Source organism: Protobothrops mucrosquamatus, unplaced genomic scaffold (genome assembly GCF_001527695.2).
Source record: "Protobothrops mucrosquamatus isolate PMUCROS unplaced genomic scaffold, P.Mucros_1.0 scaffold81, whole genome shotgun sequence".
Taxonomy (NCBI): Eukaryota; Metazoa; Chordata; class Lepidosauria; order Squamata; family Viperidae; genus Protobothrops; species Protobothrops mucrosquamatus.
In genome coordinates, this window is record NW_015386458.1 from 1401992 (window position 1) to 1419072 (window position 17081).

The following is a 17081-nucleotide window of genomic DNA, read 5'->3' on the forward strand; positions in this document are numbered from 1 at the left end:
AAAAAAACTACATGTCCCAGGATGCCTAGCGGGCCCCGCCATTCCACTGCGAGCGTCAACTCCCCATCGGCGGCCGTGGGTCTCTAGAGATAGGAAAGTGAAGAGGAGCGTTCTGTAGCTTGGCGAAAGAGGAACTCCATTTAAGCTGGGACTTTGAAATACGCCCTGGAGAGGTCCATAGTGGGTAGCTGACGAGAAGGATTCTAACCGTGAGAGACTTCGGCTGCTTTACAGAATAAAAAACCTTTGTTCTAAACCAGCCTTTGAGAACGAAGGGGATCGACTCTTCATTTTTTCAAAGTCTACGGAGCAGCCTTTCAGCCTCAGAGGGGAAGAGGGCGGGGGCGGGGGCGGGGGCGGGGCCGCCGCGTGGGGGCTTCCCGGCATGCCGCGCGCTTGCGCATGCGGGCTCCGGTCGCGGGCGAGCGTTGCTGAGGGCTGAGAAGATGGAGCGCATGAAGGTGGTGCTGGGGCATCTGAGCGGCTCCCAGCAGCGGCGGGTCTGGGCGCCTTCCCCTTGCCGGGCCTCGCTGTCCGGCCCGGACGATGTGGTGGTGGTGCACGGACGGCGGACCCCCATCGCCAAGAGCAAGAGGGGCGGCTTCAAGGTAGGGGGAGGGGATTTAGGCGAAATCTCGTTTCTCTGAGAACAGAACCACAAGGCCCCCCCTCCCCCCCTCTCCCAACAACCCCTCCTCCCCCGAAACAGGGCTCCTTCAGAGGCGTCGGACTACAAATCCCATCACCCCCAGCCCCTCCCTGGGAGTGGGTAGCCCAGCACCCTTGGACAGGCGCGCGGATGCATTTGGGGGGAGGGGAGGCGTCCGTCCTTTTAGCCAGATCTTGACATGGGAGTTGTAGTCCAGGGGATTATGGGCCTGACCCCACTTAAAATGAGTTCGGATGTTATGGGGAGGGGGGGTAGGTGAAGAGGAGGAGGAGGAGGAGGAGACTGCCCGGGAGGGTCCAGCGCCTTATGGACTGCAGTTCCCATCATCCCCCACCAGCACCTCTAAAAACAGAGTGAGGGTGCCCAAGTAATCAATCTTTCTTTCTTTCTTTCTCCTTCTCTCCCTCCCACTTTCTTTCTCCGTCTTTCCTTTCTTCCTTCCTTCCTTCCTTCCTTCCTTCCTTCCTTCCTTCCTTCCTTCCTTCCTTCCTTCCTTCCTTCCTTTCTTTCTTTCTTTCTTTCTTTCTGTCTCCTTCCCTCCCTCCCACTGTCTCCATCTTTCTTTCTTTTCCCCTTCCTCCACCCCTTCCTTCTTTTCCAGGAAACTACACCAGATGAACTTCTGGCTGCAGTCATGACTGCCGTTCTGAACGATGTAAAGCTAAGCCCTGAGCAGCTGGGCGATATCTGCGTGGGTGAGCCTTCTCCCAAACTACTAGGCCAGGGAGAGGGGCTGCGGTCATCCCCCTTGCCTCCCTTTTTAAGCACTGGCTGCTGCAGCAGCTTATCTGGAAGGGCAACCAAACCCGGATAACCTAAGCAAATTCCTCTCGTTGTACTTAGGGAATGTACTTCAACCTGGCGCTGGAGCTATGATGGCGAGAATTGGGCAGTTTCTAAGGTGAACTTTGCCACTGAATCATCTAGAAGGGAGATCATGGGTACAAAACACCAGGGTGGGGACGAAAGAGGGATCTGATTTGGTTAATACTGGCAGGCACAAAGAAAGGCCATTTGACTAGTCCAGTTTGATATTGGGCACTTATACTCCTATTTTTCATTTGCTGTTTTCACTGTATCACTCAAGGGTATCCAACTGTGGCAACTTTAAGACTTGTGGACTTCAACTCCCAGAACTTCCCATGCTGAGTGGGGAATTCTGGGTGTTGAAGTCCACAAGTCTTAAAAGTTGCCCAGATTGGACACCTCTAGTGTAGCTGATGCAGCTGAGATTCTGTAGAAGGAGGAGCAGTTATTCATTTATTGACTGATTGATTTTTATCCTGCCTTTATTGATAAGAAATTCAAGGTGGCAAACAGACCTAATACTCCTTCCTCCTCCTATTTCCCCATAACAACAGCCCTGTGAGGTAGGTTGACCTGAGCGAGACTGATTGGCCCAAAGTCATCCAGCTGACTTTCATGCCTAAGATGGGACTCAAATTCAGTCTCCTGGTTTTTCAGCTAGCACCTTAACCACTACACCAAACTGCCTTTCTATTTGGTTTTTTATTTGTTGCTTATATTTATATTCCTCTTTTCTCCCTGCACTGTTTATACAGTATCATTGTGGTTTGCTGCTGGCACCACTGTCATATAGAAAAATGATATTTTTTTTAAGAAATTTTATTGGTTTTTTGATTTTTAAAACAAAGTACTCAAGACACACCATGGTGTTAGGGTAGTCAAACATCCAAAGACAAAATGTATATACATAATTCAATCAATACATCAGATATTCCCTCTCCTTTTCCCTTAAGTAACATAATTTATTTAAGATAGTCCAATTCTAGCTTAAATTATTCAACCTATACCTGTTTTTAAAGCTTTATACATTTACACTACCATAATCAAATTAACTTTAAGTACAAACATTATCAATTCGGGTATCCCTTCCAAATATGTTCTAGTTCCTTAATTTTATCATAATTCTTATTTACTTCTTCCACTAATATTCCTTAATTAAAATAAAATATTAATCTATCCTACACATATCTAATCCATCAATTAATCAATCTCTTTAAGCTGACAGAAGAAAATCAGACCTTAAATCATTTCACTCCATTAGCCAAAATTCAAATTTCATCCATAAAATTGTCATAACTAATAACATCCATGTTAAGAAAAATGATATTTTTAATAGTAACCGTGAATTAAATGTATGTGCCTAGGTCCGAACCACTCTGGACAGTTTTTGAGACCTTGGGGATCTTTTTCTGCATCCATTTCTTTTATGACCGTGGAGCTTCTGGGGTGCTTATCACTTGTTTGAGAAAAACATTGGACTTTGTGCTAAGCCAAGACCTGCCGAGGGGATCCAAAGGGTAGCTGTGCAGGCCAGCTTGCCATGATGGACTCCACTTTCAGATCCAGTCTGGGCTGGATTTAGGATTTTCCGTCTTGATATTTACCGCATAGTTTTGGAAAGAGTGGCATGTTTGCTGTTTAATCCCTTGCATCTTATAGGTTTCTCTCAGAGTTTTCAATCAGTTACGGAGTACTGATCTGCCTAAGCTTGTCTGACGATTGCAGAGTGCTGAAACATCAGTTAAAATGTTTTCAATGGATCTTCCTAAAATCGCAAACCAAGATTATCAAGGCATTGAAAAAACAACCTTAAAATTAGTCCATTAAGGTCTAAGGGTCTTTTCCAATCCCCCTTTTATACCAATAAAGTATTTTGTTCTTTGTTTCAGTGGTATCCCAGAGACTGTCCCAATATCGAGTGTTAACAGGCAGTGTTCATCTGGATTGCAAGCTCTGATTAATATTGCTGGTAAGAAGGCTGGGTCCTGTGTAAGGGTCAGATTGTATGCGTGGAATAAATGTGGGATTTAACTGAAGCACAGGGCTTTTCAAACTCCTGATACTATGACATGTAGAGATTTAAATTCCTAAAATATAACATTGCAGATTTGCCTGTTAATACTTTCTATAGAGGAAGTTGCAATCCTGGGACAGTAAGTTCGAGTTCTTGGAATATAATTTTTTTCTAGGACAGTGGTGTCAAACTGCCTGCCCATGGGCCGGATGCATCATGCTGAAACCACACCCACCCCAGCTCCGGCAATGGGAAAAATGCGATACGTGACGACACATCACATGACGCAGCGAGTTTGACACCCTTGTTCTAGGAGAAGGTTAATATATTCTTTTTTTATATTCCCTTCTGGAAAAAAACACCCATCTAAATGAGGGAATACGCTGATCCCCCTTACTCCAACAGCACTTACAAGAAGGATATATCTGGAGTTCACTGGCTGATTTAAAATTTGTATACTTTATTTACAGGTGGTATTAGAAATGGCTCCTATGATATTGGTTTGGCTTGTGGGTAAGCTTGTTTTTTTTCATAATTGTTCACTTATTAATAGCCCTTTTTTCTGTTGATTACCTTGTGTGGTATTTTTAAGCAGGTTGTGAAACTCTGTAATTTGAGGCAGTTAGTTTAGAAGAGGATTTCTGGAGACTAGCGTTTTGCAGGGGTGAGAGAGCAATATTGTATTTTGCTGCCCAATACCAGCCTCAAGGAAATACTCTTTCCTAGTGAGTCTTGGAAATAATTTTAATTTAATTTGTTTAATAATAATAATAATAATAATAATAATAATAATAATAATAATAATAATAATAATAATAATAATAAGGTTGGAAGGGACCTTGGAGGTCATCTAGTCCACCCCCCTGCTCAGGCAGGTAACCCTATACCATTTCAGACAAATGGCTGTCCAGTCTCTTCTTAAAAACTTCCAGTGTTGGAGCATTCACCACTTCTGGAGGCAAGTTGTTCCACTGGTTAATTGTTCTAACTGTCAGGAAGTTTCTCCTTAGTTCTAGATTGCTTCTCTCCTTGATTAGTTTCCACCCGTTGCTCCTTGTCCTGCCTTCAGGTGCTTTGGAGAATAGCTTGACTCCCTCTTCTTTGGGGCAGCCCTTAAGGTATTGGAACACTGCTATCATGTCCCCCCTCGTCCTTCTCTTCGTTAAACTAGACATACCCAATTCCAGCAACCGTTCCTTACATGTTTTAGCCTCCAGTCCCCTGATCATCTTTGTTGCTCTTCTCTGTACTCTTTCTAGAGTCTCAACATCTTTTTTACATCGTGGTGACCAAAACTGGATGCACTATTCCAAGTGTGGCCTTACCAAGGCCTTGTAAAGTGGTATTAACACTTCACGTGCTCTTGATTCTATTCCTCTGTTAATGCAGCCTAGCACTGGGTTGGCCTTTTTGGCAGCTGGGTTGTTCATCCCGTTTGTTTTGTTTAACAGCCTTGCGGATTTTTTAAAAGCAACTGAGTGGTAAAGCTAAGATTTGAATCACCTTAAAGGTATCCATTTTGTGCTGCATGCTTAACTAAAATGAAGAAAGACGCTGCAAAATAGAAACTCTTTGTGTTTATCAAGACCATTTTTAAAATTAAGTCCCCTGCTTTTCCTGGCACACAGCTGTTAACAGATTAATGGCGATTGATACTTTGGCATCAGGTCACCGATGAAGTCCCCTTTCTGTTTTCACATGCACGTTTCAAACACACGCCAGCTTAAACCCCTTGGCTGTGCCAAAGGTAATTGGACTTTCTTTGTTTTTCCTTGAAGATGTTTCACTTCTCATCCAAGGAACTTCGGTACTGAACCGAAGAAGCTTTCTTGGCTGAGAGCTGAAATGTCTTCAAGGAATAAAACAAAGAAAGTCCAAGTTTCCTTTTGAAAAAGCATCTTTGGGACAACCTTGATGGAGGACCTCCATAGACCTTCCTCGTCTGTGCAGCTGAGAGAGTGACCAGTTTTCTCTCCATTGAAGTTGGGTAAAAAACTTCTCAGACAAAAAAGATTTTATCCTCTGTTGCGAACTAGCTCTTTGCCTTTCTTGGCAAGAGGGTAGGGCCAGAGAAAACAGCTTCTAACAAACTAGCATCATGCCTTGATGTTGAGCCTCCACTGGGAATATTTGGCCCTTAAGCCAGAAATTATCCAAGTGCATCCTCTTGAAGTCCTTCCTGCTTCTGTCGTGCAAATAAATTCCTGTAAGTCAGGGGTCTGCAACCTTGACAACTTTAAGACTGGTGAACTTCAGCTCCCAGAATTTCTCAGCCAGCATAGTTGGCTGAGGAATTCTGGGAGCTGAAATCCACCAGTCTTAAAGTTGTCAAGGTTGCAGACCCCTGCTGTAGATGTCAAGTTTAAGGGTTGTCCCACAGGGGCTGTTGCTGAACATAAGAGTGCAGTGTGAAGCTTGGTATTTGATTTGATTCAAAATCTTCAGCCACTGCCTTGGCAAGTTAGCAAACCAGCCCCAGTGCCACGGCTGTAAAACTGAACTTAAAAGGAACAGGTGTCCCAGTATTAGTAAGACAGAATCCCAAGTGTTTGCAAAAAATACTATAAATGCTCTTCATTCGTTTTGCAATGATCTCTTGAAGTGCACCATTTTGCGTAGGTGTAAAAGCAAGCAGTTTAAGTAATCCACTTGGAAACTAGGTTGGGTTAATCCAATGGCGGTGTTGTTTGGTGTTGCCTCCTGATCTTGCCAAACGAAACAATTGCCTCACTGGACTTGTGAAAATAAGCTATAGGCCTCCTTTAATATTTGCATGCTGTTTCAGAACACATCCACGCTGTAGCTAAAGAAATACCGCAATATGCCTACACATGTTGCTTTACGCCTTTCGTAAGCCTGGTTTTAATTGTGCAATTGCCTCTTGCCACTGCAAAGCTTGGTTGGTAAATTAACTCCTGGAATAATCTAAGATCAAAGTTGAATACTCTGAAGGCTGAACTGAGCTTCCTGATCTTGTGCAATGCTAAGTTTGCATTGCCACATTGCTGAAACTGTACGATATCTGATGTGGAGAAACATTGGCTTCAAAAAAAAACACAAAATATTTAATTTTCTCTTGCCCACAAATTTGTGCTAGCTCTTCCTAACTGCTGCTAAAAAGACTTCATCATAGACCAGAATCTTATGTACCAACTTGTGGCTGAAATGTTCTCTTTTCAAGATAGTTTGTTCCACATGTATCAAAAATGGTCCAACCTCAAAAAAAACAGTCAGTTCCTCCAGTGGAGCTCAGCTGGTGACATCCTGCTTCTTTAGATGCCTAAATATTTAAAACTCAACGTTACTCAGGATACGCAGACTTTGAAGATAACAAATCCCCAATTGTTTTGTTCTCTCACATGTCCCTGGAACCATTCTGAACCAGTTTGTATGAACTTGTGGCTTTGGCGGCTGCCTCACTAGGAGAACTTAGTAAGGAACATTTTGAGAAGAATGTTCCTTTTTGGCCGTTAATTCATAGGGTTTCCATTCATCTCTAATGGCTGAGACCTTGGATCAGTGGTTCAGTGAAAACTGAGTAACAAGAGCATTTGCTTTTTTAATAACAAACATGTTAATTTGGGATAAGAGGGGACATTTCGAAAACTCTCACAAATAGATCTCTTACCCTAAGTGTTACAGGGCAGAACTTTTTTTTTTTTTATTCCAAAACATCGCTGCCCTAATTATTATTGACTTTGAATGCTGTACTCCTATAATTGCATGAAAATATCTGGTCCGATCGAGTAGAAAGGCAATGGTGGAATCCGCAGGTTTCTTGAAATAGTGCTGGCAAATAGTGTGCTTGCCAGGGAACAAGTCCAAATGGACTTTCCTCTGAGTACAAACTTAAAGGTTTAATTAAATATTTTCCAGCCATCCGTGGTTCACGCTGATATTGCATTTCTGTTGTAGAGTAACTTAACTTCATATATTTAGTTCTATCAAAATGCTTGCTTATCCTTTTGGCTTTTAAGTAACCCCCATGCACGACTTGTATACAAAGAGTCCTCGACCACAATAGAACCCAAAAATTCTGTTGCTAAGCGAGACGGTTGTTAAGTGAGCTTTGCCCAATTTTATGACCTTTCTTGCTTTTAAGTGAATCGCTGCAGTTGCCAAGATAGGAACACGGTTGTTAAGTGAATCTGGCTTCCCTTGTTAGAAGGTTGCAAAGGAGGATCACATGACCCCCCCCCCAGGACACTGTGACCGTCATAACTATGAGGCAGTTGCCAAGCATCCGAACTTTGATCACGTGACTGTGGGGAGGCTGCAACGGTCGTAAATGTTAAAAACGGCCATAAGCTACTTTTTTTTAGTGCTATTGTAGCTTCGAATGGTCATTAAACGAATGGTTGTAATTTGAGGGCTACTTTGAAATGGGAGATATTCACAGCCCCCTTTTCTTGTTCCTCCAGAGTGGAAAGCATGTCCCTCCGCAGCGCTACCAACCCTGGAGATCTCACTTCTCGCATCATGGACTTCAGCAAAGCTAGGGACTGCCTGATACCAATGGGGTAAGAGGCTGCCCTTTTAGTTTCCTTGTTCCTGACAGTAAAAACCTGGTTCTCTCTGGGGCCCCACGTTATCCCGGGACACGATGTCGCTGTTTTTGTGCTACACAAGTGCAATCAAATGTTGATTCAGCAACGCCACCAAATCTAGCCACTGCCAGATGAAGCGCATGGTAACCAGTTACTCCTTGATAAGATTCTGGGAAAGTGAGTAGTGGCTGGGTGGACGCAATACCTCTCGGTTCATTAGTGTTGGAATATCATTCCGTGGCATACCCAGTGTGGTTATAAAACAGTGGTGGCAAACCTATGTCACGGGTGCCAGAGGCGGCACTCGGAGCCCTCTCTGTGGGCACACGTGCTGTTGCTTCAGCCTTGCCTCCCCCCCGCGACCCCCTCCTCTCCAGCAGCCCCCCTGAAGGAAACTCGCCCTTGAGTGTGGCCCACACAAAGCAGCACAGCCAAGGACATGGCAGCCAGGCAGCGTAGACAAGACTCTGCCCTCACGCCCCATCGTGCAGTTAATGCTGCAGGGTGCAGGCAGAGGGTGTGGCTGCCATAGCGCTGCTGGGCTGCCTGGGCGATCTGCAGCGGGCCCTGGAGGCGGTGAGTGGTCCTGTGGGCAGGCAGGGTGGGGGATGGGGGGCAGGGCGGGGGCGGGGCAGGGGACTGGAGAGGGGGGGCAGTTTTTGGGCACTCGGTCTCTAAGAGGTTCGCCATCACTCTTATAAAACATCCTGCATTATAAAAGCAAAAGTTCCAGTCATTGTGAAGTGAAACAAATGCACGCAATTTTGCATATATTTTTTGAGGGGGGAAAAAGGATAACATGCTTTGATAATTAGAAGAGGAGTTAGTGTCTCTTTACTCCAGGCCTCCACTTTCACCATTTTACTTAGCTACTGAAAAGTTACTTTTTGGAAGATGTGACGATTGCAGTCATCGAATTAAATTATGGCAACTGGGAGTTATAGAACGTTCAGGAGGCACACTGTTCCATTGCTCTTTTTTCTCTCTCTCTCTTAATAAAGAGATAAGATGATTTAGAACCAATGAAATGATCCGCATGCTTTTAATATTGCTTTTCATAAACAAATTTTATTGATTTTTTTTTATCCCCCCAAAATAAACAAACATACAATTATGGCATAAGTCAATAATACAATTAATAAAAAAAAACAAACTAAAAAAACCTTCTAAGATGCTCAGTAGCCTCACAGGAACACATTCCCTCTCTTATTGCTTTTCAGAATAACTTCTGAGAATGTGGCAGAAAGATTTGGTATCTCCCGAGGAAAACAAGATGCTTTTGCCTTGGCTTCTCAACAAAAGTAAGCGGGAGGGGCTGGCTTTTTGCTGTTTTTGTGCACTTCCCCCCACATTTATGTTGCTTGTGGTTCTCATTTTTCAAGTTTCATCTTTATCTTTACTTTAAGGATTTTCTGTGTTAAAATATGAATCCTTCTGCAATATTTCTTTGCTTTATCACATGTCCATCATAAATGCTAAAAGGTCCTTTTTTTACATTCATTTGAAATACTTTTGTACATTCTAGATAGCTTATCTGGTGTTAAATACCAATGATGCATCATCTTACGAAAGAGTCAAGGTCCAGGGAAATTGCAATCACTGGACCGCAGGCCAGCAAGTCTAGGAAGGGGAGGTTTTTGTTCTCCTAGATCAGGGGTTTCCAAACTTGGCAGCTTTAAGACTTGTGGACTTCAACTCCCAGAATTCCTTAGCCAGCCATGCTAGCTGAGGAATTTTGGGAGTTGAAGTCCACAAGACTTAAAGTTGCCAAGTTTGAAGACCCCTGTCCTAGATTACTCACCTGTTTTTCAGCTTTTAAGTCCCTGTCAAGCTTTATCAAACACAAACTAATGTGATTTTTTTTAAAAGTTAGCATTGTATCATTACTAACTTGAGAATATGGTATCATTTGTAATTACATAAACAGGGAATTTGTTGCCTTCACACGAACTATTATAGCTGTAAGAACCCTCTTCATTGGTATTATAAGATACAGGTAATCCTCGACTTACGACAGTCATGGAGCATGTCCATTACAGCAGGGCTTTTCAATTGGTGGTACGCATACCACTTGTACTTTGCCACATGGCAGGTGGTACGCGACTGCTAGCCAAGGGTAGCAGGGGAGGGGAATGAGCCGAAGGGACCCAAGCCTGAGGGAGAGCCAGCTGCAGGACTGTCTGGGCTTGGCAGAAGCCCCAGGAGCTCCGGCTGATTGGCGCTTCCGGAAGCAGTTCGGACCTGGAGGTGAACTGAAGAAAAGGGGGGCGGAGGAGAGGAGAGGCTATAAAAGAATGTGGTTTGGGCAGGAAAGGGGAAAAAAGACAACAGGGAAAGGTTTAATCCCTTTAAACAAATGTAATTAGTTTTACCTCCCCTGTAACTGAGTCTGTCTGTGGCTTTTAGAAAGTTTTCTTTGAAGGTAAACTGGCTCAATTTAAAGCTACAGCTTTTCGCAATTGCCGGAGCCTTTCAGTGTGGGATTGCAACATTGTGACATGCCTGAGGTAGCTTAAAGAGAAAAAAAACAACGGAGTTTGTGTTTCTTTATTTTCTTGCTTTGCACTTGATTCCTGTGTCTTTAAGGGTACAGGGAAGGAATTGGGGGGGGGGTGCATTCTTACTACACTGTGGAAGAGCTCAGAAGGGCCAACCAGCTAGCTCAGGAGTCTACAAACTTAGCAACTTTAAGACCTGTGGACTTCAACTCCCAGAATTCCTCAACCAGCCATGAGTTGCCAAGCACCCGTTGTGCAAGTCATGTGACTGGAGGGCACCAGAACTTTGGAACTGAATCATAAGTAGCCCTGGGGAGGTCCGTCGTAACTTTGAATGTTTGTTAAGGACCCTGTCATAAGTTGAGGACTACTTGTATTGTGCAAGATAAATGATCAAGGTGCTGCTTAAGAGCCATTTTTTCAGAACAGTTTCGATTATTTCCAGGAATAATAACTTACTTAGTTTTTTTTTTCCCTCTTGAGTTTTCAAACATATACTTACTATAAAGGTAATTATTTGGGTGTGGTGTGTTTCCAGAGCAGCTCGAGCTCAGAAGTTGGGGTGGTTTAAAAATGAGATTGTCCCTGTGACGACCACCATCACAGATGACCAGGGCACTGAGAAAACGATCACTGTGCTGCAGGATGAAGGAATCAGGGCCAGTACCTCCCTGGAGGGATTGGCCAGGCTGAAGCCGGCCTTCCAGGAGAATGGCACCACCACAGCTGGTAAGGCTCCGAAGGAAGAGGTGAAGTGGAGGGGATTGACTTGGTGCCATAGAGTCAGTTCGGTTAAGACACCAGGTTAGAAACCAGGAGATGGAGAGTTCTAGTGCCACCTTAGACATGAAAGCCAGCCGGGTGACTTTAGCCCAGTCACTAGGAGATGGTGAGTGCTAGTGCCACCTTAGGCATAAAAGCCAGCTGGGTGACTTTGGCCCAATGACTGGGAGACAGTGAATTCTAGTCCTGCCTTAGGCATAAAAGCCGGCTGGGTGACTTTGGCCCAGTGACTGGGAGACAGTGAATTCTAGTCCTGCCTTAGGCATAAAAGCCGGCTGGGTGACTTTGGCCCAGTGACTGGGAGACAGTGAATTCTAGTCCTGCCTTAGGCATAAAAGCCAGCTGGGTGACTTTGGCCCAGTGACTGGGAGACAGTGAATTCTAGTCCTGCCTTAGGCATAAAAGCTGGCTGGGTGACTTTGGACCAGTCCCTCTTAAAGATAAAAATAAATTTTAAAAAAGAGTCAGAAAAGTATGTATCAGCTTTTGCTAATAGGAATAAGAAATGGAGATTAGAAGATCTGGGTTCATGTTCCTGTTTAGCAACAGAGCTCACATGGTGACTTCAGGCCATGTCTTGGCATCTCTCAGCCCAGATTATCTCACAGAATGAGATGGTTGTGAGAATAGATAGAAGAATGGAATAGGAATAGGAACAGAATAAAAACTTTATTGTCGCTTTAAATGTACACTAACTAGCATACATTGAAATGAAATTTTGTTGCATTCAGCTCTCAAAAAATACCATTGTGCATATACCCACATACATACATAGGACACAAAGAAACATCACAGTCTAGTTCAAAGTATACATGGCAAAAAAAGAATCCTGCGAATTTACAAGACGGATGGCCTAAGGAGCAAAGCTGTTACAGACTCTATTAGTCCTGCTATAGATACTTTGAGACCTCCTCCCAGAGGGGAGCAACAGAAACAGCAGCCAGGAGAAGTGGGCGTGAAGGGTCTCTAACAATGCTCCGAGCTCTAAGCAGATATGAGCGCTTGTAAGCCGTATCCTGAATAACGGGGAAGTGAGCTTCCTATGACCTTCTCGGCTGTCCTCACCACTCTCCGTATGGACCTTCTTTCCATCTGAGGCTCTGCTGCCACCAAACCAGACAGTGGTGCAGTTTGTTAAGACTCTCTCAATCGCGACTCTGTTAAAAAGTGGCCAGGACAGAAAGAGAGAGAGACGTGCTCTCCTCATCCGACGCAGGAAATGCAGACGCTGGTTTGCACGCTTCACTAAGAAGGAGGTGTGGGGAGACCAATTCAGATAGTTAGTTATCTGCACCCCCAGGTAGTTACTACTGCTGGCCACCTCCACGGCTGCAACCTTGATACCGAGTGGAGTCTGACTAGGCCGTCTCTTTCTAAAATCAAAAGTGATCTCCTTTGTTTTATTAACATTCAAAACCAAGTTAGTTTTATTACACTAGTCCACCAAAGCCTTCCAGATTACACAATTTGTAAAGTGTTTTTAGATTGTATTAGCTTTAAAAAAATATTATTATTTTGGCAATCCTCTTTACACATGAGAGTGATTTTCATTGTAGAAATCTTTTCTATCCATTGGTCCTAGAAGAAGAAGATGATGATAATGTAATTAACTCAGTTGAGCTATCCCAGGGGTAGGCAAACTTGGCTCTTTTATGACTTGTGGACTTCAACTCCCAGAATTCCTCAGCCAGCCACGCTGAGGGGAAAGGGAGAGGTTTCCAAGCTGAGCCATGCTGGCTCAGGAATTCTGGGAGCTGAAGTCCACCAGTCATAAAAGAGGCAAAGTTGCCTACCCCTGAGCTATCCTATCAGGTTTGCCTGCATCTCATAATTCAGTCTTTATGAAATGATTCCCCTCAGGTAACTCCAGCCAAGTTAGCGATGGGGCCGCTGCGGTGATCCTGGCCAGACGTTCCGCAGCCGCACAGCTGGGGCTTCCTGTCTTTGGGGTGCTGAAATCATACGCTGTGGTTGGAGTCCCACCAGACGTCATGGGCATAGGGCCAGCCTATGCCATCCCAGTGGCACTGAAGAAAGCTGGTGAGGAACATAATCCTGGCTGAGGAGGGACGGGCAGAAGTCCACGCGGCTAATCAAGCTCCCTTGGATGGAATGACTCCTGGCAAAAACTGGGCAGGGGATATGTTTTCCTCAATCCGCGTTGGCTTCCAGGGCATGGGGGGGGAGGTCTTCTTAGAATGATTTTAGGACTGCCTTTTGGTGTCTTTGGAGCAGCGGGGTGAAAGAAGGGCACTGGTCTCCCTGAAAAATATTGTCTTTTTACGCTGTTGAATTTGTGCCCTTCTCTAACCTGCAGGTTTGACAGTGGATGATATTGATGTGTTTGAAATCAACGAGGCCTTTGCGAGTCAGGTAAGCGTTTTGAAGAGGGGGTTAGAGTGAAGAGGCCATGAGGGAAATACGCCCCCCCTGTGAGGAAGGTTAGCGGGAGATTTCAGCGGCCCTGGAGCCCTTTGCCCTCCGGTTCAGCCAGGACAGGCAGGCAGCCATTTGGCAAGGAGGCTCTTAAGGCTATTTGACTGGCTCCGTAAATGCCACATTTCACCAAGGCAACTTTGGTCTGACCCTGCCCACGTTTGGTGAGGGTGGCCTCTGAAGTCTCCAAACCCAGTACAGATTTACAACAGGCACTGAAAAAAGTGACTTAAGGCCATTTTTCACATTTAACGACGGTTGCAGCATTGCCCTGGTCACATAGTTTACTTTCGGACGCTTGACAACTGGCTCACACTTGTGACTATTGCAGAGTTCCTGGGGTCACGTGATCCCCTTTTGCGACTTTCTGATAAGTAAAGTCAATGGGAGAAGCCAGATTCGCTTAACAGTTGGGTTACTAACTTAACAACTGCAGTGGTTCATTCACTTAACATGTGGCAAGAAAAGTCATAAAATGAGGCAAAACTTGCTTAACAAATGTCTCGCTTAGCAACATAAATTTTGGGCTCAATTGGGGTCGTAAGTCAAGGATTATCTGTATATGACCCTACTTCTACCCAAAATAATTGTGTTACAGATAATCTTTGATTTATATAAATCCCGTGACCATGCGGATGCTGCAACAATCATAAGTGTGAAAAATGGTCATAAGTCCCTTTTTTCAGTACCGTAACTTCAAATGGTCACCAAATGAACTGTTGTAACTTGAGGATTACCTGTATACTGATGCATGCATAGAGATAGAGTTGTTATAAAATGTGATATCTCAAAATAAAAATAGGAAGAAGTTAAGGAAGAGATCACTTATTCCAGCTATTTGTCCCAGCTGAAATCTTAGTATCATGATTTATCACTTGTTTGTGATAAACAAGTGCATCAGAGACAAATTCCTTGTGTGTCCAATCACATGGCCAATAAAGAATATCCTATTCTATTCTACTCTACTCAACACTCTATTCTACTCTACTCTACTCATTCTATTCTATTCTACTCTCTACTCTACTCTATTGTATTCTACACTCTATTCCACTCTATTCTCTTCTCTATTCTACTCTTCTCTATTCTACTCTCTTCTCTATTCTACTCTATTGTATTCTATACTCTATTCTACTCTAATCTAATCTATTCTACTCTCTTCTCTATTCTACTCTATTCTATTTCTTATTATGTTCTGTTCTATATTCTGTTCTAATTCTAATTCTAGTGAAATTGGTTCCTCAAAAAGCTTTCGGTTGTCTTGTTTCTCCAGGCTGTCTACTGTGTGGAGAAACTTGGCATCCCCATGGAGAAGGTGAACCCTCTGGGTGGTGCCATTGCTTTGGGACACCCTCTGGGATGCACCGGGGCTCGGCAAGTTATCACTTTGCTCAACGAGCTTAAGCGCAGAGGGAAAAGGTAGGTGTGAAAGGCACGCACTGCGCAATCGAGTCTATGGCTTATGCTTGTGGCTTTTAAAGGGCGCTACCAAGAGATTCCTCAACCTGCCCAGGAGGTCTGGCGTGTAAAACCTGATCTCCTGCAGGTTCTAACTTGCACAAATGAAAGTGAGGAGGTGCCCTGTGGTATCTCTGCTTTAAATTTTATTGCTCTCAAGACCAAGATACTGCTTATTTTATTTATATCCCACCTTTATTATATTTATAAATAACTTGAGGTGGTGAAAACACACAATATTCTTTTCTCCTCCTGTTTTCTCCACAACAACTACCTTGTGGGTTGGGCTGAAAGACACTGACTGGCCCACCGCAACCCAATCAGCTTTCCTGCCTAAGGTGGGACTAGAACTCACTGACTCCCAATGATTGGCCCAAAGTCACCCAGTTGGCTTTCAAGCCTAGGTTTGGGACTAGAACTCCCCATTTCCTAGTTTCTAGGCTTGCACCTTCACAACCGTCTCTCTTTTTAGCCAGTGATTCTGTCATAAGGTCTTCCCCTCCCCCCCCCCAAATCGCTCTCTGTGTGTTCCCATCTTCCTGATCCCCAAGACCTTCTGCCTAGGGAGCTTAGCCCTGACGTGCATTCTTGTTTTCAGAGGCTATGGCGTGGTGTCCATGTGCATTGGGACCGGGATGGGAGCAGCTGCAGTATTTGAATATCCAGGGAAGTGAGCAGAACTTCAGCCTGTTTGTGCAGCCTGCCCTCAGGACCTGGAAAATGACCAGCGATCCGTCCTGATGTGCCGTCCGGCTTCATGAACGTTAGATGCGAACCGTCCTCGCAGGACAAGAGCTTTATGAAATCCAGCGCCGCGGGAATGAATTTGGGAATGGGGTGTAGCAAGGACCTAGGCGGCTGCTAGGTCCTTTTGTATGAATTAATCGCTAGGGGGGGGTAAAAGGATCTACCTGCCGAATGGTGGTGGGTTGGGGGGCAGGCGGAGGGAAGTAGGGGTACCTGAGGAACTTGACGGATCAGCGGTCTGAAATAGATTGCTTTATCTGCAGTGCTGGGATTAATGTGCAATTGGAGCAAGTTCCCCCACCTTCCCCTCCAGAATCCTTACTCCAATGAGTAAATTCCTTAAAGTAGCTAAGGTATTGCTTTTTTGGGGGGGGGAGGGAATAATGATTACTAGAACCAGCTAGAAAATGGGGTGCCAGCACATTTGGGAACAATAAAAATAATAGCACAGCATTTATTGCTGGCGGGCTCCATTTTCAAAGCTGTTCATAAGCAGTTATTACTTTGATTACTTTCTTTTTTTCCTCCTTAAGGTAACTTTATCCCACGTTATTTTTGAAAATGAACTGGGACCAGGTATGTTTCTTTAAAGAAAATATTGAACAGGAAGAAAACTGACCTTTACACCCTTAAAAGGAAAAGCAGCAGAACAAACCAGGCTAAAGAATCACACAGTTCAGCTGCTGGTCCTAGCAAGAAATAGCTCATACTTGCTTTGCTGGTGTTCTAAGGAGCTAAATCAATTCTTAAAAGATGTCTCAATCTACTAATTAAATTTCTGTTAATGGATTAAATTACATTAATAAAGCCTCTGAATGGGTCTGAGTTATTTAATTACTAGAAAGCCAATTTTTCTAACAGAACGGTGTATCAAGTTAGATTTTTAAAGGTAATCCTCGACTTAACGGCCAAAGCTAATTGAGTTTGCCCCATTTTACAGCCTTTCACACCAGTTAAGTGAATCACCGTAGTTGTTAGAGGTTAGTAACATGGTTAAGTGAATCTGGCTTCCCTGGAATCTTGTCATAAGGTCGCAAAAGGACTTCACGTGACCCTGAGGATGGTGCGACGGTGGTTAAGTGTGAAAAATGATCACGAGTCACTTTTTTTCAGTGCTGGTGTAA

General features: G+C 44.2%; 1 protein-coding gene across 1 annotated transcript; it reads left to right on the forward strand.

Moving 5' to 3' along the window:
• The first annotated feature begins 433 nt into the window (after nucleotides 1-433).
• ACAA1 (acetyl-CoA acyltransferase 1) lies at nucleotides 434-16759 on the forward strand. The gene is made up of 12 exons (XM_015812417.1): nucleotides 434-608; nucleotides 1272-1365; nucleotides 1514-1571; nucleotides 3367-3446; nucleotides 3962-4004; nucleotides 7913-8011; nucleotides 9259-9339; nucleotides 11075-11265; nucleotides 13180-13359; nucleotides 13637-13692; nucleotides 15026-15171; nucleotides 15809-16759. The coding sequence occupies exons 1-12, from the start codon at nucleotides 447-449 to the stop codon at nucleotides 15882-15884; spliced, it is 1266 nt and encodes a 421-aa protein (XP_015667903.1). The 5' UTR covers nucleotides 434-446; the 3' UTR covers nucleotides 15885-16759.
• The last annotated feature ends 322 nt before the right edge of the window (nucleotides 16760-17081 follow it).